General features: G+C 37.8%; 1 protein-coding gene across 3 annotated transcripts in view; it reads right to left on the bottom strand.

The window, feature by feature from the left end:
- The window catches only part of RDX (radixin), a 103,992-nt gene that overhangs the window by 30,431 nt on the left and 49,318 nt on the right, over positions 1-24,243 (bottom strand). For all 3 annotated transcript variants that reach the window (XM_018059816.1, XM_018059814.1, XM_018059815.1), the window contains exons 10-12: positions 19,605-19,735; positions 3,820-3,980; positions 1,827-1,919 (exon numbers count right to left, since the gene is read on the bottom strand). In XM_018059816.1, the coding sequence (XP_017915305.1) occupies positions 1,827-1,919; positions 3,820-3,980; positions 19,605-19,735 (385 nt within the window). The remainder of the gene's footprint in view (positions 1-1,826; positions 1,920-3,819; positions 3,981-19,604; positions 19,736-24,243) is intronic.

Here is a 24,243-nt window from a genome sequence, read left to right as displayed (position 1 = left end):
AGCTGACAGCTGTAGAACTGATGCTTTCAAATTGTGGTGCTGGAGAAGATCCTGCAAGTCCAGCAAGGAGATCAAACCTGAATATTCATTGCAAGGACTGATGCTGAAGCTCCAATACTCTGGGCACCTGATGGGACTAGCCAACTCATTGGAAAGACCATGACGCTGGGAAAGACCGAGGGCAGAAGGAGAAGGGGGCAGCACAGGATAAGATAGTTAGATAGCATCACCGATTCAATGGACATGAACCGAAGCAAATTCCCGGAGATAGGGGAGAGGAGAGGAGTCTAGCACGCTGCAGTCCATGGGGTTGCAAAGCATCGGGGCACAACTCAGTGACTCAACACCACCACCACACATATGCACATAGGAAAAGATCCTGGAAGGATATGCACTGTGATGTTAAAATACTGATCCTAATTTGTGGGAATGTGATTTTTTTTTTACATGCATTTTCTAATTTCTATAATTCACAGGATATGTTTCTGTGATACACTATTTTTATAAGTTTATGTGTCCCTGAAGTTCATCAATCATTCCTAAGAGGGATACAATTCTAATAAAGGAAGAGTTAACATAAGTTAACAGTGCTTTCACTTTTGTGGAGTTCTATGTACATATATGGGCTTCCCACGTTGCCTGCCAATGAGATGTGAGTTCGATCTCTGAGTCTGGAAGATCCCCTGAAGAAGGAAACAGCAACCCACTCCAGTATTCTTGCCTGGGAAATCCCATGGACAGCGGAGCCTGGAAGGCTACCGTCCATGGGGTCACAAAAGAGTCAGACACGACTTAGCAACTAAACAGCAACATGTACATATATACATAACTCTCAATACAAAAAACTCCCCTATGAAACCCAAAGTGCTACAAAGAAAATTTAAGAGTGAAAGAAAACCATTTTAGCTAATAAGTACATGTTGTTGTAGGAAAGTCACAGAACTATATACCTTTGAGTGTAAAAAATAATTATTATAGTTTCATTTAAAAGTTTAAAGTCTGAATTAAATCCTCCTACCTTATATTCCCCACCCTTCCAAGTAAAGCCTAATTTTTCACATTTTTTGCCATTTCAGACAACAGTGGTTTCACATACTTAGGAACTCCAAAATCTCAGTATCATTTTGATTACATTCTTCTAATTCAACCTTATAGCCAATCAATTGGTTGCCATGCCCCTTTGAGTCTATCAAAAAATGTCCTTCAACAATTCCTGTCCCTCTCTTTTCTCAATGCCACATCCTTAGTGAGTCATTAGCTTGTAAGTAATCCTGCCCACTATCGTAATCCATCCATCATTCTGATTGCTAAGCTGTTTTTATAAAACCATGCTTCATCATGTTACAAACATGTTTTGAAATCTTCAGAGCCCAAAGTCTACAGATACTTCCCAACATCCTTCCTCTGAGCAGGGCGTTTACTTAAAGCCTTTCACAGCTTAATGACTTCTCTAACTTTCTAGCCTCAACTCTCAAAGTTCCTGAAATCAGATTCTTCCTATGCTCATTCAATTCCTACAATCTGGAATGACTATCTCTTCAGTCCCCATCTTTTCTACCCCCAAACTGAATGTCATTCAAGAGCCAGCTTAAACTTTTAAGGGTGGGTGTCCCCAACACCTGCCTCATTCCTAAAGAAACTAACACGTTCTCAAAGTACTTATTAGCTTTTATCACTAGATTAATATTAAACTACAATATGTACACATTCACACAGTGGTATCTCTTCCCCTCTAAATCATGACTGTATCTTAATCTCTATAAGTTCAACATATGCTGGGTACAAAATAGGTGTTCGGTAAATGACAGTGATGAACAAATGATTACTTTGTGTTGCCACTCAGTAGCCTCCTCTTCCTTTTTCTTCTTGGCTTCCTCTAGAAGTGCAATCTTGGCAGTGAATTCGGCAAGTTCTGCTGCCTAAAATAAATGAAACAATTGCCAATACTAAAAAACATAACAGAGTTTCAATAATTTAAGTCAAAAAAGCTTTAATACACATTAACTGTTTTTTTCTTTTTTGGCCACGTCATGTGGCTTTTAAGATTTTAGTTTCCCCACCAAGGACAGAACCCACGCCCACTGCAGTGAAAGTGCAAAGTCCTAACCACTGGATTGCCAGGGAATTCCAACATGGACTCTTTTTATACGTTTCTCATAGAGCCTTCTGTTTAAAAAAAAAAGGAACTATTTCTTTAAGATCATAAAAATCTTATTTGTATTATAAGCTCATAAGGAGACAAAGTGAGACTTTTTTTATTATTCTATGTACACAAAGTTACTCCTGTTTTCATAGCAAGAACCTAGGAGCTACTTTTTAACTTTTGTCAATAAAATATTTGCTAATGCTTACAGAAGGAAAAAAAAGAAAAAACTGTTTACATAATGCTTTTTATAGCACTTTGTCAAATAATCTCATTTGACTCCTTATTAGATCAAAGGGAGGGATCTGAGGCTCAGAAAGACCCAAAGACATACAGAAAGGAAATGCCTAAACCAATATTTAAATCCCAATTCTTCTAGGTGTCATGCATACTCATCATTTGCAGGTCTAGTAAATACACACAAAAAAATCCAATCATGACCCATCTTATAGTTAACTTATGATTATCTTATAAAATTTAGAATATACATAATGGCAATTTATCTAAAGCAAAACATGCCAGTAGCTTATATAAAATCTAAGGGATCAGAATCCTTTGTTAGGTACAAGCTCTATGTATCTTTTATGGTTTTATTTCTAGGTTTCTTTTTAAAAGAAGAAATAAACAGTTTAGGCTCATTTCCGAACTCTGTCATTAAGTTACTTGGATCTTTGGTTTGCTTTAAAGAAAGTATAATATACCCAATTTTACAGAAGTTTTTTCTTTCTTTCTTTTCTTTTTTTCAGTTTCCATTATCTGAACTTATTTTCTTACTAGTCCTCATTGGCAAACAAAATTTTTACTGTTGATTTTGGGTACAACACACTTCTGGCAGTGGCTGCACAATATTGATCATTTATTTATTACAGTAAATAAATACTGCAACCTCCAAACTGTCTAATTTTACACTGATACTACCTTTACGATGACAGGTATTCCTCTGTCTGAATACAGAAAATGGTTCATTTACTTCATGGTTTTCATGTTTCTTTGTTGTTCTACTTACTGCTTTAAAATACATTCAAATAAAAAGGTATTTGAATGTATTTTAGGAGTTCATGTTTCGGCTTCCCTGGTCGCTCAGCTGGTAAAGAATCTACCTGCAATGAAGGAGATCTGGGTTCAATCCCAGGGCTGGGAAGATTCCCTGGAGAAAGCAATGGCTACCTACTCCAGTATTCTGGCCTGGAGAATTCCATGGACTGGATAGTCCATGAGATCATGAAGAGTCACACACGACTGAATGACTTTCACTTTCACAAAGATATGTCTTTGCAGTGAGTGCACATATACCATAGCGAGGAGAGCTGAAAACACATTTAACCAACACCTTTGTGTTCAGAGGGCTTTGTGTTCAGGTGGCTCAGTAATGAAGGAGTCCACCTGCCAGGCAGGAGACAAGGGAGATGCGCCAGTTAGACCCCTGGGTTGGGAAGATCCCTTGGAGGAGGAGATGGCAACCCACTCCAGTATTCTTGCCTGGAGAATCCCATTGACAGAGGAGCCAGGCAGGTTATAGTCCAAAGGGTCACAAAGAGCTGGACATGATTGAGCTACTGAGCATGGGATGATGCATTTGTGTTCAGAGAATATACAGTCTGAAATTGTGGGACAGATTTTATCCATGCTTTTGCCTGAATTTTTCTTTTTCCCCAATAAAACTCAGGTCCCCTTACCAGCTGCTCCTGATTCTTCATCTGGTCAGCAGCCTGTTTCGCTAGAGCAGACTTGGCCTCTTCAGCAGCTCGACGCTCCTTTTCAAGCCTTTCTGCCTCTTCTTTGGCTCGTTTTCGTTCCTGGTCCAATTCTAGAGCTTTTCGAGTCTGTTCTTCCAGTTCTGTCAAATATATGTATCCCCCAAAACAATGATTAATTCTAATTTTCTCATTATGAAAAGAAGCTGAAACAGTAGCAAGGAATATAATCTGTAAAGTTTTTAAAAATTAGCACATCTTTAAATGAATAGACACCTCGTTTTTAACTTGAAAAAGGCCTAATACATTTTAAAACTCTATTTACACTCCAAAAATGCAAAGAAATGAAAATTCTTTATAACTCAAGTTCTATCCTAACTCTAGAAACATATTCTTTATTTTATTTTTTAAAAATATTCTCTCCAAAAGAGAACCCTCCTACACTGTTGGTGGGAATGTAAAAACTGGTACAGCTACTATGGAGAACAGTATGGAAGTTTCTCAAAAAACTAAAACTAGAACTATCCTATGACCCAAAAATCCCACTCCTGGGCATATGCCAAGAGAAAGCCATAATTTAAAAATATATATGCCCCCCAATGTTCGCTGCAGCACTATTTACAACAGCCAAGACACAGAAGCAACCTAAATGTCCACAGACAAAGGAATGGCTAGAGACGATGTGGTACGTACACACAATGAAATATTACTCGGCCATCAAAAGAACAAAATACCATCTGCAGCAATATGGTGGACCAGAGACTGTCAGACTGAGTGACGTAAGTCAGAGAAAAACAAATATCATATGATATTGCTTATATGTGGAATCTAAACAAAAGGGTACAAACAAACATATTTACAAAACAGAAGTAAAGTCACAGATGTAGAAAACAAACTTATGGTTACCGGGGATGGGGGTGGAGGGAGGTACTGGGACTGACATATACACACTATTATATGTAAAACAGATAAATAAGAACTTGCTCTATAGCACAGGGTACTCAATTCAATACTGTGTAATGGACTATATGTTAAAAGAATCTTTAAGAAAGAAAAGAGGGGATATATGTATAACTGATTCACTCTGCAATACACCTAAAACTAACATAACACTGTAAATCAATTACAATTCAATGAAAATTCAAAAAAAAAAAATGCTCTCTCCAGACTTTTTTGAGAAAAGATATATCACTCTTTTGAAGTTTTTATTTCGTTCATGCTGGGTACTTGTGGCGTGTGGGCTTCCTCGAGTTGCAGCACAGGAGCCTACAGGACTTGGGCTCAGGAGTTGCGGGGCTCAGGCCCTCTAGCTGTCGCGTCCAGGTTTAGCTGCCTCGTGGCATGTGGGATCTCAGTTCCCTGACCAGGGATCGAACCCATGTCCCCTACATTGGAAGGCAGATTCTATGCTTTACCACTGGACCAACAAGGAAGTTTCCAAAGTTTTGACCAAACAAACTGCTATCTATTTTTAAAAATCTATAAAATAGCACACTTTAAAACTTGTGGAAATTTTTACTTATCTAAACTAAGTATTAGATAAGTAAACCCAAGACATTAAGACTGAAAACAATACTTAATGACTCAAATAGAAATTTTGATGTAGATTGTATGAATTCCTGAAAATTTTGAATTATTAGTACACATCCATTCCTCAAGCAGGAAGATAAGAAACTAGCATTTGGTGATGAATGAGATGAATTTTAATCCTTAAGTATACAGATCATAAAGTTAATTCTCTTATTCTAACGAGCTGAGTGAGAAAGGAAAATATTACTAGCATAAAGCCAAGAGTTTAAATCAATTTGAAAGTACTAATTTTAAATATTATTCTGACAATCTATGTTAAGTAGCAAGGACATCTGTGACAAAAGACAAGAGAATGTCGTCTATGAAGATGGGTGCAATGTCCTACAAAGGATGACTCTCCCATTCTGTATACTTTAGAAAAGAGGGAAACCTAAAAATCTATAAGTCAAAAGGTATGAAATCTAACTGTCACATACAAATCACCTTACTGTTCTATGTTTGCTGTTTTTGGTCAGAACTAATTTAAGTAACTACAGTTAAGACTTGGGAGAAAGCAATGGCACCCCACTCTAGTACTCTTGCCTGGAAAATCCCATGGACGGAGGAGCCTGGTAGGCTGCAGTCAATGGGGTCGCTAAGAGTCGGATTCGACTGAGCAACTTCACTTTCACTTTTCACTTTTCGCTTTCATGCATTGGAGAAGGAAATGGCAACCCACTCCAGTGTTCTTGCCTGGAGAATCCCAGGGATGGGGGGGCCTGGTAGGCTGCTGTCTACGGGGTCGCACAGGGTCGGACACAACTGAAGCGACTTAGCAGCAGCAGTAGCAGTTAAGACTTGGGAGGGTTTGAGAAGATTGGGAAGAAAAATGACTTTAAACTCTAAAGTGAAAAATTCTATGTGGCTATTTGGCTATAAAGATGAAATGTATGTAAAAAAGGATGTTACTGAAGCTAAAGTCTAGAATTAATTCATTTTAGTATTTGTCTTCTAAAACTTAGACATCAGAGCTAGCTAACCCCTCTAACTATTATAATATTCTATCTGGTTGACTGACATATAAAATAAAGCTTAGAAAGTTCATGACTTTATCCTTCTTCTAAAAAAGTAAACAAATAATTAGAAAAGTTTACAAATGAAAACAAAGCTTTCTCTCATAATAAAAATTCTTTCTGTACTATGATACAATAATGAAAAATAAGTCTGGGTTACAAAGTTAACTTTCAAAATAAGTATTTCCCAGTATTCTTTATTTTCTATCAGTTTTTTTTTTTTGTAGTAAGTATTAATTTGAGGAACAGGAGATAAAGCAATGATTGCTTTGTGGTATATTAAGAATTACACAGAAGTCTAATTTTTTTAAACGTTGAGAAATTAACTGAAAACTTCAAATCTATTCTAGCCTCTTTTAGAAAGCAAGATTTTGAAATGCCATACATCTCACAAAGATCCTCCTGCTTTCCCCTCCAGTGAACTGTAATTTGTAAACTACAACTCAGTGATCAAACCCAACCCAATATCTTGTTTATGTAAATAAAGTTTTACTGGAACTCACACCCTCACTCATTTAGGTATTCTATATGACTGCTTTCATGCTGCAGGGGAAGAGTTGAAAGCTGTAACAGATCATGTGGCCGGCAAAGCCTGAAATATTTACTATCCAACCCTTTATAGAAGGAGTTTGTGAACCCATGAATTAGAATATTTTAGGAGTTCCCTGACAGTCCAACAGCTAGGGCTCAGTGCTTTAACTGCCTTGGCCCCAGGTTCAAGCCCTGGTGGAGGGAACTAGGATCCCGCTGGCCACGTGACACAGCCAAAAAAAAAGAAGAGAATATTTCTATGAAACAAACATCCCTCCAGACCTTGGATCAAGTTAGAAGTGCTTGAGGAGAAGGATTAGATAGGGAAAGGAATAACATCAATGTTTTTACCCATCTGGGTCATAAAAATCTAGAACCTACTATTTTTGAGGATCTGGCAAGTGGGAAGCCAAGGACTCTGGCTTCTTTTAGAATCTCAGCTCTTTCAGGATGAAGGGGGAAAGTTCCCAGAATAAATTGTTTCTCTCACTAATAGTACACAGCATACTGATGTAGATGGTTATGGAAGTTAAATTAGGAGTAGACCAGGAAAGTTATTCTAAGTTCAAGCTAATAAAATTTGTGAAAGTTTCTCTTCTTAACCAGGTTTGAATACAAGTACCACTTGATTCTGACAAGTCTAAGACTTTACAAGCCAAATGATCTCTAATGTTACCCCAATGGCAAAGATGGGAAACTATAAAATTGCAACAGTTATAAGTAAAAAATATATTAATTTAAAAAAAATCTCAGAAGGAGTATATATATTTTTTTTCTTCCTCTTTCCAGTCTAGGGCAATAGTTTACTTTTACACTGGAGAAAGAACTAATACTATTGATATTATAAAACAAAAGCAAGTCTTATTATTAAAATTCTTAGAAATCACAGAAAAAGAATATGATCATAAATTACTCACTGAAAAAGCAATTTTAAAGTATCTGTACCACATCTACACAATGAAGTATTGTGTTATTGTAAAAAAGTAAGGAAGATATCTTTGAATACATATGGACTTTCAAGATTACATTAACTGAAAACAGCAAGGTGCAATTTGTTTAAGAAACAAGTGGCGAGAAAAGCATATCTTTGTGTGTATATCATGTGCTTGCTTATTTTATATAAAAAAAATGGTATATAATAGTCCTAGCAGAGTGGAATAAAGGCAGAGCCTGCAATATTCAATCAAGCTGAGAAAACAGAGATCTAGACTCTGAAACTGCAAAAGCATCCAAGACTTGAAAGGACAAGATCCTGAAAAGAAATAAATAGAAAAGTCTCAAAATCTGTGTGTTATTTCCCCTCAAGATATTTGCCAACTCCTAAAATGTACACATATGGGCTCAAATACTACAGAAACAAGTAAAAAGTAGCTGTAAGAGTGCAAAGGGCAGATCTGAGAGATTAACACTCTCTTGCAGTTTGGGAATCAAAGGCTGGATTCAAGGTCCTTTAAGATCATAGAACTTTCTTTCAGATGATGCCTCCAAATGGCTACAGACTAGCAGTAAAACTAGAAAGAGACCAACCTTAACAAAGCCTGAAACCCAGCACAACTCCCTCAAGGTGATCTGCATATTCTGCCTGTCACAAGAAAATTAAATCCTCTCTAAAAAAAAAAGTAGGTCCTTCTTGGTGGCTCAGATGGTAAAGAATATGCCAGCAGTGCAGGAGACCTGGGTTCAATCCCTGGGTTGAGAAGATCCCCTGGAAAAGGGAATGGCAACCCACTTCAGTATTCTTGCCTGGAGAATCCCATGGAGGAGCCTGATGGGCTACAGTCCATGGGGTTGCAAAGAGTCAGATACAACTGAGTAACACCACTTCCCTCCCTCACCAGCCCTGAAGGAAAATAACACCATCTAAAGTCTCTATAACTTTTTCACATACAGTGTCATGCACCTAATCAAAACTACCAGGCATACCAGATAGGACCAAACGAGGCCCTTTAAAATCCCCTCCTCCACCCTAAAAAGGGAAAACAGACTACAGAATAGACCCATAAATTAGCTAGACATTGGAGTTAACAAGCAAGGTCATTAAAAGAACTATGACTGATACTGCTCATCTAGGAGAACCTGGAAAAAAAGCAAAGCATGAGGAAAATTTCAAAAGCCAGACAAACACTGGCAATAATGCAGAAATGGATTTTCAGAAGTCCAAAAAACCCTCTGCAAAGATGCCAAGGGCCAGAGTCCCATTTGTAACTATAAAAGTTCAACTTAACACCCTTTTTCTTATGACTATGAATATAGTCTTTCCTTTACTACCTTCTAGAAACTCCATACCACCTTTACCTTTAGGCTCACCATCTACAATTGCTTCATAAAGACAACCAGCTAAACACTCAGCTCTTTGACAGAGACTAAACACGCTGCTAATTTTATTTCAGCAAAACAGTGAGCCACACACTAGAATCATGCATTAAAGGAGAAAAAAGAAGCCATCTCGAAAAAGATAAAACATTTATAACCACCAAACAAGCAGCAGAACTTTAAATGTGGAGAGTGTGTTAAGCTCCTCCTGTGCCTGAAAATGAAACGTTAAAGAGAATCTGAAAGAAAGAAAAAACAATGTGCACACACACACACGGGCAGTGGTGGAGAACTTAACAGCAAAGCGTGACCATAAGCGCCAACTTGGAAGACAAGTCAGAGTCATGGAGCTTTCATCACAGTCAAAACTGTTATCACATCCTCAAGCCACAGAAGTCTGCAGCAAAAACATTTCAACAGCTGATCTTCCTCTCCTGGAGTTTCCATTTCCAGAATATCTTCTCCAGGAGCTCTCTCTTCAAAAAAGTACTGCAAATAACTAGAATGGGAGGTCACAGAAGATTGGAGGAAAGGAATAGTTAATATAGCAAAGAGAAAACTACCAACCTAGGAATGAACCAGGATATGCATCACCTCACAATACCTTGGGAGGAGAGGATTTATTCTGTGAAACAGCAGCATATTCAGATTGTTGACTTAAATGGAAGAGCCTAATCTTGGCAGATATTAAACTCTTCTGTAGACATTAGATGTCTTCTTATAAACTAAATGGCTCTCTAATAATGTTTTTCAAGTAATTAATATTTTCCATTTCTCAACCTCAGGATTATAAAAGTATATAACATATAACCATTAACAACTAATACCATAAAAGATTAAAGGTAAAGTAACATGGCAGCCCAAGAGTCACCTTACTTTGAAACATGCTTCCTACCATTTTACTGTATACCTATGACTTATTTATGAGACACATCAGTTAAAAATCTTTTTGGATACAACTAGTAAATGAACTCTGTGGCACTGGCAGTTCAACAGGCAAACTAGTAGGTGGAACAAAGTCTAGCAATAGATTTATACATAGAGACTTCTGGATTTGTGACAAAGGTGATGTTATGTACGGTACAAAGTCTTAGCAATAAATGGATCTGGGTCAGTTAGAAATACATGTGGGTGAAAAATAAACCTTGACCCTTACAAAAGTCATATATATGGACTATGGACCGAAATGTGAAAGGTAAAACAAAATTTCTAGAAATAGTGAAGAATAGTAAAGAATAACACATTCATAATCATAAGGAAAAAGAGTTATAAACAGAGCTTAAAGCTGACTGTCTTTTCATTAAAAGACACCAACCATTAAGAGAGTAAAAAGGTATACCATGGAGAGATTTTTTTTTTTAATAATACATGTAAAGATTTCCTTTACATGATTAATAGGATCAATAGATCAATAGGAAAAAGAAGAAAATTCAATGTTTTTTTTTGAACGGGCAAAACAAGTGAAAAGGCACTTCAGAGAGAGCTATAAGGATTTGCTAAGGTACTCAAAGTCATCAGTCATCAAGGAAATACATTGTACTAACTGTATTCACTAGAATGGCTAAACAAACAAAAAAGAAATCCTGACAATAATGAGTGGGGGATGTAAGGATGAAGATGTAGAGCACTGGGAGGAATGAAAATTGACACAACCACTTTGGGAAACTGATGGCAGTATCTACAATAGCTCTGTACAGCTGTGATCCTGCAGTTCCACTCACAATTCCAGGTGTGTACACTCAACAAATTAGTGGGTAAGTACACCAACTACTATTTTCAAGAATGCTCATAGCAGCCTGATTTTATAATAGCTTCAAACAGGAAATATCCCCAATGTCTATCACCAGTAGAATGGATAAACAGGTAAATACGTGCAGTCAAATATTATACAATAATGTAAAAAAAAAAAACAAACCACTACAGCTATCTGCATAAATCTGAGCAAAAAGAAGCCAAAAATAAGTACACATGAATTTCTATGTGTTCAAACACAGGCAAGATGATTCTAAGACATTGTGCCAAAAACTCAACTAATAACAGCCCAAAATAAACAATAAATTGGACTTTATCCAAATTTACAACCAAGGAATACCATCAACAAAATGAAAAGATTACCCACAGGAGAAAATATTTGCATATTATATGTGATGTAGACATGAGATTTACACAGAAATTTTTAAAAAGTCTTATACCTCAACAACAAAAAGACTTGATTTGCAGAGAAAATTTGAAAATACATTTTTTCCAAAGAGATAATAAGGATATGGAAACATGCTCAACATCATTAGCCATTTGGAAAACGCAAATCAAAACCACAATGAGACAGCACATCACTGCCATTTATGATGACTATAATCCAAAAGACAAACACTGTCAAGTGCTGGTGAGGATGTGGAGAACACGTCTTGCTGGTAGGAATGTTAATGGCAAACAGTTATCTTAGAAATCAGATGGGCAAGTCCTCAAAAAGTTAAACATATGGCCCAGCAACTCCACTCTCAGGCTTACAGCAAAAAGAAGTGAACACATATGGATACACAGTAACCTGTACGCAAATGTTTACAGCAGCATATTCACAACAGTCAAAGGGTAGAAACAACCCACAAGTTCAACAACTGATGAAAAAGTAAAATGTAGCATCATATGCATAGAATATTATTCAGCAGTGAAGTCCTTCAAAGATGCTAAAACAGGATGAAACTTGCAAACATTATGCTCAGCACAAGTCACAACAGACCATGTTTTGCATGACTGCATTTATGTGAAATGTCCAGAACAGCAAAGTCTATAGAAATAAAAAATTAAATTAGTAACTGCCCAGGTATGGGGGGTGGGGAAGCAGGGAGAAATGGGAATAAATGGGAGTGACTGCTAACAGGTATGGGACTTCTTTTAGGGGTGATGAAATTGTTCTAAAATCTTGGCGACAGCTGCATAACTCCTGTGAATAATACTAAAACCTATCACCTCATACACTTCAAACGGTTGTGTGGTATGTAAACTGTATCTCAACAAAGCTACTAGGAAAAAAAATAAGACTAAACTTTATGATGATATAAATCAGAAAGATATCTCACATTTGGGATGAAAAACTGACTTGGAAGAGACACAAGAGGGGGTTCCCTGAGGGCAGGTAATGTTTATCTTGTTTTGGGCAGTTACAAAAATAAATTCATTTAATAAAAATTCACTGAGCCTTACATCTAAGAGGTATGCACATTATTGTACCTATGAAAAAATTTCAACAAAAAATTTTTACTGTAACTATATTTAAAAAAACATCAGTAAAGTAAATTATTTACTTCCATTTTAGAAGTTAGGAACCTAAGGAAATCTAGAGGCTAAAAATGACTTGCTTATGGTCATACTGTAAATTAATATCTGAATTAAAGCTTGACTTCTATTTGTAAACAATGCATACATAAACCCCCTCCTGCTCACAACTATTACTTTTATCACATTACCCTGTTTATCTCCTTCACAGCACTTAGAACTACATAAAATGATTTTTATTATGTTACATTTATTACTCTGTCTTTCCTCAATAAACTGTAAGCCACACAAGTGTAGGGATCTTATATGTTCAATACTATATCCCCAACAGCCAGAAAACGGCCTCGAACAGTACTGGGTGCTTAACAAGTTGTCGTTGCTACTCAGTAGTTCAATCGTGCCCAACTCTTTGCAACCCCCTGAACTGTAGCCCTGCAGGCTTCTCTGTCCATCACCAACTCCTGGAGCTTGCTCAAACTCATGTTCACTGAGTCAATGATGCCATCCAATCATCTCTGTCGTCCACTTCTCCTCCTGCCTTCAATCTTTCCCAGCATCAGGGTCTTCTCTATTGAGTCGGCTCTTTGCATAAGATGACCAAGTACTGGAGTGTCAGCTTCAGCATCAGTCCTTCCAATGAATATTCAGGACTGATTTCCTTTAGGATGGAATAGTTGGGTATCCCTGCAATCCAAAGGACTCTCAAGAGTCTTCTCCAACATCACAGTTCAAAAGCATCAATTCTTTGGCACTCAGCCTTCTTTACTGTCCAACTCTCACATGCACATGACTACTGGAAAAAACACAGCTTTGACTAGACCGAACTTTGTCTGCAAAGTAATCTGTTTTTTAATATGCTGTCTAGATTTGTCATAGCTTTTCTTCCAAGGATCAAGCACCTTTAAATTTCATGGCTGCAGTCACCATCTGCAGTGATTTTGAAGCCCAAGAAAATAAAGTCTGTCACTGCTTCCATTGTTTCCCCATCTATTTGACATGAAGTGATGGGACCAGATGCCGTGATCTTTGTTTTTTGAATGTTGAGTCTTCAGCCAGCTTTTTCACTCTCCTCTTTCAACTTCATCAAGAGTGTCTTTAATTCCACTTCGCTTTCTGCCATAAAGGTGGTGTCATCTGCATATCTGAGGTAATTGATATTTCTCCCGGCAATCTTGATTCCAGCTTGTGCTTCATCCAGCCCAGCATTTCGCATGATATACTCTGTATAGAAGTTTAGTAAGCAGGGTGACAATATACAGCCTTGATGTAGTCCTTTCCCAATTTGGAACTAGTCTGTGGCTCCATGCTTCTTGACCTGCATACAGGTTTCTCAGGAGGAAGGTAAGGGGATGGTCTGGTATTCCCATCTCTTTGAAGTATTTTCCACAGTTTGTTGTGATTCATACAGTCAAAGGCTTTAGCATAGTCAATGAAGTAGATGTTTTTCTGGAATTCTCTTGCTTTTTCAATGATCCAATGGATGTTGGCAATTTGATCTCTGGTTCCTCTGCCTTTTCTAAAGCTAGCTCAAACATCTGGAATTTCTCAGTTCACATGATGTTGAAGCCTAGCTTGGAGAATTTTGAGCATTACTTTGCATGGGTGAAATGAGTGGTGCAATTGTGTGGTAGTATGAACATTCTTTGGCATTGCCTTTCTTTTGGACTGGAATGAAAACTGACCTCTTTCAGTCCTGTGGCCACTGCTCAGTTTTCCAAATTTGCTGGCCTATTGAGTACAGCACTTTAACAGCATTATCTTTTAGGATCTGAAATAGCTCAGCTGGAATTTCATCACCTCCACTAGCTATGTTCATAGTGATGCTTCCTAAGGCTCACTTGACTTCGCACTCAAGGATGACTGGACTTCACACTTTGGCTCCAGGTAACTGATGACACCATCATGGTTATATGGGTCATTATGATAGCAAGTATCCAGAATGAAATCACTATACCCCTAACTCCTTCCTATGGCTTGTTTTTTGTGAAAGTGGAAATTCATTTTGAAATGTGGTATTTTTTTAGAACAGAAACTAAATTCAAGTTTGGCTGTCATATCTCAAATATAGTTACCAATGTTATCTTAAAAATAGTTAAAGAATGACAAAGGAAGCTAAATAATCTAACAATAATGAATATGGCAATGCAAACTGTTCACATGATTCTGTTTAATTATTTGTGACATTTCAAATTTCAAATAATACCATCAATATCAAATTTTTAAGAAAATGACAATAATGAAATACGTTTCTTTTCAAACAAAAAATTACTGGTTTATCTACTAAATATCATGATTTAGAAATGGTTAGAGCTACTTATCATTTGAATGAGAACTTAGCATAAATTACAAGACAACTGATGCAGAGTTTAGGACAGCCTGGAAAGCTTTATTACTAGAAAAAAAAAAAAAAAGAGGAAACAAGCAAAACTGGATGTCCTTCACCTTAAGATGACTGATTTGAAACTGTCTTGACAGGGATGCTCTATATTTTTTCTTGCATTCTATCTTCCTTATATTCTTTAGTGTTCACTTACTTAAGTACTTGTCTGTATGTAAATCAGCAATATTTTTATCACAGATCTAAATAAATAAGATTGAAAGATTTAGTAAATAGCTATTCTCTCAGAAAAGTTATTATATAAATGAAAAGCTGCTATCCTTCAATCTTCTTTTTAAAATCAAAGCAGTATCATAAATTTCTTAAAACTTTCCTTCTATAAAAAACACTTTAGTACATTCTAGCTTTTTCCCCAAGATTCTTCCTCTAATATAAATATTGTTTACACTCTTCACATAGCACTTAGCACATGTTATCTAACTGTATTAAAATTTTTATGTATCCATCTCATTTCTACCAAGCACACAGGCTTCACTCCCATGAACACTATGTATCTGTCTGTCTAAAATTCAGCACAAAGTTGGCACATCGTGAATATCTGCTTTAATTGATGAAAAACCACCTGGAGTGGGTGAAACTCATACAGTTGTGTCCAACTCTTTGTGCCCCCATGGACTTCTTCAGGCCAGAATACTGGAGTGGGTAGCCATTCCCTTCTCCAGGGGATCTTCCCAACCCAGAGATCGAACCCAGGTCTCTCACATTGCAGGAGGATTCTTTACCAGCTGAGCCACCAGGGGAGCCCAAGAGTGGTATAAACAGTATCAAGTCAGAATTCAGGAAACAAGTTTTACCCTTGCACTATGGTCTGCAAACAAATTTCTTGACTACCTCGGGGTTTTAAACTAAACAGTTTCTAGGTCTCTTACAGCTCTGAGAAGTATGGTTCCTCATGAGTCAGAGTAAAACCCAGGGCTTTTAAAAATCTATTTCTTCTCTTAGAAATATTATTTCCAATCATCTTACAATTGGGATGATCAATTTGTACATTTATAACAATCTTTGTGACTTCCTCCTTTAGCTACCCATCTGGGCAAATTATTCTACCCACTGCTCAAGAGCATCATCCCACCATCAGCTGATGCAAGGAGCAAAAATAAACCTTAAATAAGACTGATAGCTATTTTCAACAGAACTGAATGTCTGATTCTACTAGTCATCAGGAAAGCAAGTACTACCTTTTAAGAAGGAATACAGTATTTTATTTTGCTCAGTATCTTTTTTGTCTATTCTAAAGTTACTTTAAATTCCATATATATGTGTCAGTATACTGTATTGGTGTTTTTCTTTCTGGCTTACTTCACTCTGTATAATCGGCTCCAGTTTCATCCATCTCATTAGAACTGATTCAAATGTATTCTTTTTAATAGCTGAGTAATACTCCATTGTGTATATGTACCACAGCTTTCTTATCCATTCCTCTGCTGATGGACATCTAGGTTGTTTCCATGTCCTGGCTATTATAAACAGTGCTGCAATGAATTTAGAAAGATGGTAATGATGACCCTGTATGCGAGACAGCAAAAGAGACACAGATGTATAGAACGGACTTTTGGACTCAGAGGGAGAGGGAGAGGGTGGGATGATTTGGGAGAATGGCATTGAAACATGTATACTATCATGTAAGAAATGAAGTGCCAGTCTATGTTCGATACAGGATCCTTGGGGCTGGTGCATGGGGATGACCCAGAGAGATGATGTCGGGTGGGAGGTGGGAGGGGGATTCAGGATTGGGAGCTTGTATACACCCATGGTGGATTCGTGTCAATGTATGGCAAAACCAATACAGTATTGTAAAGTAAAATAAAGTAAAAATTAAAAAATTAAAAATTAAAAAAGAAAATAAAGTTACTTTATATAAACCACACTTGCTAAATATAAATGTAGCCCTTCTAAACATACATTGTAGTTGGGACTTCCCTGGTGGTCCAGTGGTTAAGAATCTGAATTGCAATTCAGGGAATGCCAGTTCAATCCCTGGTTGGGGAACTAAGATCCCACATGCCACGTAACACAACTACAGTCTATGCACCACAAAAAAAGATTCCGCATGACAAAGTGAAGATCCTGCATTCTCAAAGCTAAGACCTGACACAGCCAAATAAAAATGATATTAAAATAATAAAACATTAATATAATGTAACATTTTGGTTACCTACTGTCTAGGAAGAAGGTTCTTTCAAACATGTTACCAAAAACAAACAAAACATGGCTACATATTTTTTAATATACTGAATATACTTGTGTATTTTTTAATATACTAAAACTAGAGACTGAGTTCTAAAAGAGTTTAAATAATCAGAATAGTACTCAGATATCCATAAAGAAATTTTGTTTAAATGCCAGAAAGCATTGAAAATGTATTTCTGTGTATGGAACCCTGGAGAGTCCAAAGAAAAAAATTAACACATACAGTCATTTGTAATGTATAATAAAAGTACATATAAAAATATTTGAGTACTAAAGAAAATGAAAAACAAATATATGAGCACTGGATGTGCTCATACATGAATGTGCCTTTAAAATGTTTATGATTTAATTCCACTAAGTATTAAATTGGCAATTAAATGGAATTAGGTCTATATATATTCAAATCCTGAAAGATGATGCTGTGAAAGTGCTGTACTCAATAAGCCAGAAAATTTGGAAAACTCAGCAGTGGCCACAGGACTGGAAAAGGTCAGTTTTCATCCCAATCCCAAAGAAAGGCAATGTCAAAGAATGCTCAAACTACTGCACAATTGCATTCATCTCACACACTAGTAAAATGATGCTTAAAATTCTCCAAGCCAGGCTTTAGCAATACGTGAACTGTGAACTTCAGGATGTTCAAGCTGGTTTTAGAAAAGGCAGAGGAACCAGAGATCAAATTGCTAACATCTGCTGGATCATCGAAAAAGCAAGAGAGTTCCAGAAAAACATCTATTTCTGCTTTATTGACTATGCCAAAGCCTTTGACTGTGTGGATCACAAAAACTGTGGAAAATTCTGAAAGAGATGGGAATATCAGATCACCTGACCTGCCTCTTGAGAAACCTGTATTCAGGTCAGGAAGCAACAGTTAGAACTGGACATGGAACAACAGACTGGTTCCAAATAGGAAAAGGAGTATGTCAAGGCTGTATATTGTCACCCTGCTTGTTTAACTTCTATGCAGAGTACATCATGAGAAACACTGGGCTGAAGGAAGCACAAGCTGGTATCAAGACTGCCGGGAGAAATATCAATAACCTCAGATATACAGATGACACCACCCTTATGGCAGAAAGTGAAGAGGAGCTAAAAAGCCTCTTGATGAAAGTGAAAGAGGAGAGTAAAAAATTTGGCTTAAAGCTCAACATTCAGAAAACGAACATCATGGCATCTGGTCCCATCATTTCATGGCAAATAGATGGGGAAACAGTGGAAACAGTGGCTGACTGTATTTTTGGGGGCTCCAAAATCACTGCAGATGGTGATTGCAGCCATGAATTTAAAAGACACTCCTTGGAAGGAAAGTTATGACCAACCTAGATAGCATATTAAAAAGCAGAGACATTACTTTGCCAACAAAGGTCTGTCTAGTCAAGACTATGGTTTTTCCAGTGGTCATGTACGGATGTGAGAGTGGGACTATAAAGAAAGCTGAGCGCCAAAGAACTGATGCTCTTCTTTGAACTGTGGTGTTGGAGAAGACTCTTGAGAGTCCCTTGGACTACAAGGAGATCCAACCAGTCCATCCTAAAGGAGATCAGTCCTGGGTGTTCATTGGAAGGACTGATGTTGAAGTTGAAACTCCAATACTTTGGCCACCTGATGCGAAGAGCTGACTCATCTGAAAAGACCCTGATGCTGGGAAAGATTGAGGGCAGGAGGAGAAGGGGACGACAGAGGATAAGATGGTTGGATGGCATCACCAATTCAATGCACATGGGTTTGGGTGGACTCTGGAAGTTGGTGATGGACAGGGAGGCCTGGCGTGCTGCGGTTCATGGGGTCGCCAAGAGTCAGACATGACTGAGCAACTGAACTGAACTGAGGTCTACATAAAAAAATGGAAGTAACCTAGATGTTCTTCGACAGATAAATGGATAAACAAGCTGTGGTACATAAAAACAAAAGAATATCAGTCATCCGTAAAAAGGAACAAATTTGAGTCGGTTGTAGTGATGTGGATGAGCCTAAAGCCTATTATACAGAATGAATTAAGTCAGAAAGAGGAAACCAAACATGGCATAATAATTTGCACCGTATGTAGAATCTAGAAGAATGGTACAGATGAACCTATTTGCAGGGAAGGAATAGAGACACGGATGTAGAGAATGGACTTGTGGACACAGTGGGGGAAAGAGGGTGGGACGGATAGAGAAAGCAGCATCGACATACACACCCCATCACGAGTCAAATACACAGCTTGTGGGGGAGCCACTAGGGAAGACAGGGAGCTCAGCCTGGTGCCCTGTGAGGGGCTAGAGGGGCAGGGTGGTGGGAAGGGAGGGAGGTTAAAGACGGAGGGGACGTATGTACAATTTTGCTGATTCATGTAGTTGTATGGCACTGTAAAGGAATTTTCCTCTGATTAAAAAATATTCTTAAAAAAAGACAAATAAGATGTATTGGTATTAAGAAATACTATATTATCTGACGACAGAGCAACAATTTTGAATCCAGTATCAAAAAGAAACTTTTACCTTTCTGGGCTTTCATTGTCTGTTCTTCAATTTGCCTCAGACGTTCCATCAGCTCTTCCTTTTCACGTTCTATTCTTTCCTTTTCCTTTTCTGCTATTTCTCTTTTCTTCTTTTCATTCTCTAATTGAGCCCTTAAAAGAAATTAAACTGTGTTGTTACAAATTAATATATGAAAATATATACATGAAACCTAAGCACTAACTGTAAATCAACTAAGAAGAAATGACAGCATATCAATATTTTAAGTATTCATTATATTTAGATGTATTCAAAAGTCATATAGTTAAGAATATAGGACTAAAACACTGTTACATATACACACACTGGATTAAAATATAGATTTTATTTTAAGGTCACAAAAACTATAGTCAGTGACCGTTTAAACTGAACTCCTGACAATTAATTATATGTGAGCACAAAACAAGTTAACTGCACAGCTGCCATACCCAAGAACATGTCTTCTTTAGATTAGCTGAAACCACCCACTGGCATAAACAGCAAGGTTTGAAGGGAGTGCACAGGCTGTTTCACTTTAAAAAGCAAATTAACATGGAAGGGCAAAATATTTCAACCATTAACAATTAATACAAGTTTAATTTCTAAGGTAGTATCAACTTAAGATGACAAATCAGTTTTATCTCCTTTGACAAATCCCTTAGAATGACAGTATGCATCTGCTGCTGCTAAGTCGCTTCAGTCGTGTCCTGACTCTGTGCGACTCCATAGACGGCAGCCCACCATCTGCTGCTGCTGCTGCTAAGTCGCTTCAGTCGTGTCCGACTCTGTGCGACTCCATAGACAGCAGCCCACCAGGCTCCCCCGTCCCTGGGATTCTCCAGGCAAGAACACTGGAGTGGGTTGCCATTTCCTTCTCCAATGCATGAAAGGAAAAAGTGAAAGGGAAGTCACTCAGTCGCGTCCGACTCTTTGCGACCCCGTGGACTGCAGCCTACCAGGCTCCTCTGTCCATGGGATTTTCCAGGCAAGAGTACTGGAGTGCGGTGCCATTGCCTTCTCCGAGCCCACCATCTAGTGCTATCTAAAAAGATCCTCCTGAGAGTTTGGTGGGAACGAATGTTTGTCATTTAGATGCATCTACCATGGGCCTAAATATAGCCAAATTCATTTATCAAACATCTACCAAAGGCTTACAGTGGATCAGACTCTATGTTGAAGGCCAGAAATATAATGATGAATAAGATTTAATTATCAGATAATCTTATCTTCAATGGGAATAATATTCTCTTTTTAGTTAAAAAAACAATAATTATGCTTTCATCTAAAACTTATCTAAATATACCTAAATATTTACAAAAAACATAGCTGCCATTTGATGTCAGTTCTGAATTTCAAGCCCAAATCACATAATTTCTCAACTTGCAATCTCTGATAAGCTTGTCAGCAAAGTTTTACTACCTATTTCTTCCTGCAGCAACTAGCACCTATCTGCTTTCAATATGAAAAGAGACTCCAGCTTTGGGGCAAAGAGACAGAGTTGTAACAAGTCAGCAAGAAAAGTAGGCCTGTGCATTAAGTGTAAGGGTGACCATATCTTCCCAACTGGTTTTAATGAATCCTCACAGCATTTAATAATCTAAGGCCTGGAGTTCATTCATGAAAGGGGAACTCCACCTCTGTTCTAGACTTCCCTACAAGGTACTTTCTCAACAGCCAGAAAGAAGATTGAATAACTAAGCGCCCCTCTGCCCCCAAGACTTGGACTCACTTTTAGCACATTCACCTCTTTCATCCTATCTCAATCGACAGAGTATATACAGGTGAACAGCCCCCACCACTGTAAGAGTCAGGGTTTACACAGGTTTAAGGAAGTTTGAGCATCCTGATTTCCTTGAGGAAGACAAGGGCCTGCAGGCCCCACAGATACTGCTGCCCTTCCTGTATTCCTTAGAAAGCTGAAAAAGCAGTCTTGTCTGTGACATCAAGAGCACAGTATTTCTCAAGTAATTGCTAGTATGGCCAAGAGCTACTTTTTCCATGCCAGGCTGCCTGTTACTCTAAGATGTTGACTAGCCTGCCCACATCACTCCTCAGTCAAATCCAGAGTTGCCACAGTCTCCAAGACAGTTAGCTTCCACCCTGAGACACTTCATGAATACTTACATCTCACCAGATCTGAAGACCAAAGGCTACAATAATATTCCACAAACTCAGAACTTTTCAAGTCATGCTCTGGCACACAGATGGCCCCTTCTGGAGGTGGGCACTGGTGCTGTTTCCCTTTTCCCTATTGATGTTTCATTTGTTCTTCCTCAAGGATGGAGGTAAAGGAGACATGGAAGCAAGAGATAAAGACTGAAGATAACAACAAGCAAGTTGGGGGGAGGAATTTTAGTCTTTATATTTAAAAAATGAAATAAATGTACAGCCAGTATTTAACTTGATTGTGATAGTTAAAGTGTTCTGTAAAGTTTACTATGCTGCACTCTTACAAAGTTTGTATTTCTCATCTCACAAGAATTCTCATCTGCCGACAGCCATCACCAACGAATACCCCACTCAATTAATACAAATGACTTCGGTTCTCCACACTTCTTAGTGATACCTAGTTTCTTTCTGTAGGGAAAACCACTAGGCCATTCAGGTATGACCTAAACAAATCCCTTATGACTGATTACACAGTGCAGGTGACAAATAGATTCACGGGATTAGATCTGAGAGACGGAGACTGAGTGCCTGAAGAACTACAGACGGAGGTTCGTAACACTGTATAGGAAGCAGTCATCAAAACCATCCCCAAGAAGAAGAAATACAAAGGCCTTACAAGTACCTGAGAAAAGAAGAGAAGCGAAAAGCAAAAGGGAAAAGGAAAGAGATACCCATCTGAATGCAGAGTTCCAAAGAATAGCAAGGAGAGATAAGAGAGGCTTGCTAAGTAAGCCATGAAAAGAAATAGAAGAAAACAATAGAATGAGAAAGACTACAGAGATCTCTTCAAGAAAATTAGATATATCAAGGGAACATTTCATGCAAAGATGGGCACAATAAAGGACAGAAACAGTGTGAACCTAACAGAAGCAGAAGATATTAAGAAGAGGTGGCAAGAATACACAGAAGAACTGTACAAAAAAGATCTTCACAACCCTGATAACTATGATGGTGTCATCATTCACCTAGAGCAAGCTCCAAGCTGCCCTGGAGTGTGAAGTCAAGTGGACCTTAGGAAGCATCACTATGAACAAAGCTAGTAGAGGTGATAGAACTCCAGTTGAGCCTTTCCTAAAAGATAATGCTGTTAAAGTGCTGCACTAAGTATGCCAGCAAATTTGGAAAACTCAACCAGTCACAGGACTGAAAAAGGTCAGTTTTCATATCAATCCCAAAGAAAGGCAGTGCAAAAGAATGTTCAAACTACCACACCATCACACTCATTTCACACACTAGCAAAGTAATGCTCAAAATTCTTCAAGCTAGGCTTCAACAATACAAGAACTGAGAACTTCCAGATGTTGAAGCTGGATTTAGAAAAGGCAGAGGAACCGGAGATCAAATTGCCAACATTAGCTGGCTCATAGAAAAAGCAAGAGAATTCCAGAAAAACATCTACTTCTGCTTCATTGACTACACTAAAGCCTTTAATTGTGTGGATCACAACAAACTGTGGAAAATTCTTAAAGAGAGAGGAATACCAAACCACCTCACCTGCCTCCTGAGAAACCTGTATGCAGGTCAAGATTCCTTACCCCTGAGCCACCTGAGAAGCCCCATATTAGAATACATTACTTTTTAAAGAAAATCAGATAGCACCAATTACATTTTTCTTAAAATGAAGACTAAAAAGCAACATATATTCAACTTCTATTCAAACTATGTACTAGTAATATTAAAAATTATTTACTGCTACTACTTAATTATGTATTAGGTACTCTGCTAAATGTTTCTATTCTGACACTATTATTTCTCACAAAAACTCTTGAAAGGACTATTATTTTCACAGTAAGGATAAGAGAATAGTGGATAAGAAGTTACTTGTTCAACAAGTATTAGAATTTAAACCCAGATTTATCTAATTCCAAAGCCTGGATTCTTTGGTATGACATCAGCTGAGTCCCAGGCATAAAGGCAGTCAGCTGTGACACAGACTATCCCATAGCTAATCTACAACTGGTATGTAGCTATCTCACTCTAAATTGTAAACTCAATTTGATTTGGATGCAAGTAACTTAAGAACACAGACTACAAGGACCAATAACCCATGGAAAAGAACATCATTTTCACTATTTAAGAAAAGTTATGAGAGTTATGCAGGAGGACATAGCTACATATGCCAATGTATTGTAGGGAAAGAGGCCTCCTGCTGCCTCTTCCCAACTACTGTTCTTGCCCAAGAGACTCCAGTAGCACACCTCTGGGCACTCCCCCAAGTATGTCACTGGCTCCTTTGTCATTGGGCTTGAGCGAAATTGTTTCCACATACACAGTCGTCACTTCTCTCTCTCTGACCTACAAAGCAGGGAATAAATGAAGACTTGGCATGCCACTTCTGAAAGACCACCAATCCCCATGTGGCTGGACTAACATAAAACAACCTTCAGGTGTTCAAATGAAATAAAAAGTTAATGAATTCCTACTGTATATGAAGCAGGCAATCAATACTCACTAATGATAGGTTGGAACCTTT

The sequence above is a fragment of the Capra hircus genome, chromosome 15 (genome assembly GCF_001704415.2).
Source record: "Capra hircus breed San Clemente chromosome 15, ASM170441v1, whole genome shotgun sequence".
NCBI lineage: Eukaryota > Metazoa > Chordata > Mammalia > Artiodactyla > Bovidae > Capra > Capra hircus.
The sequence above is the reverse complement of the archived record's forward strand: the minus strand, read 5'-3'. Positions and strand labels throughout refer to the sequence as shown.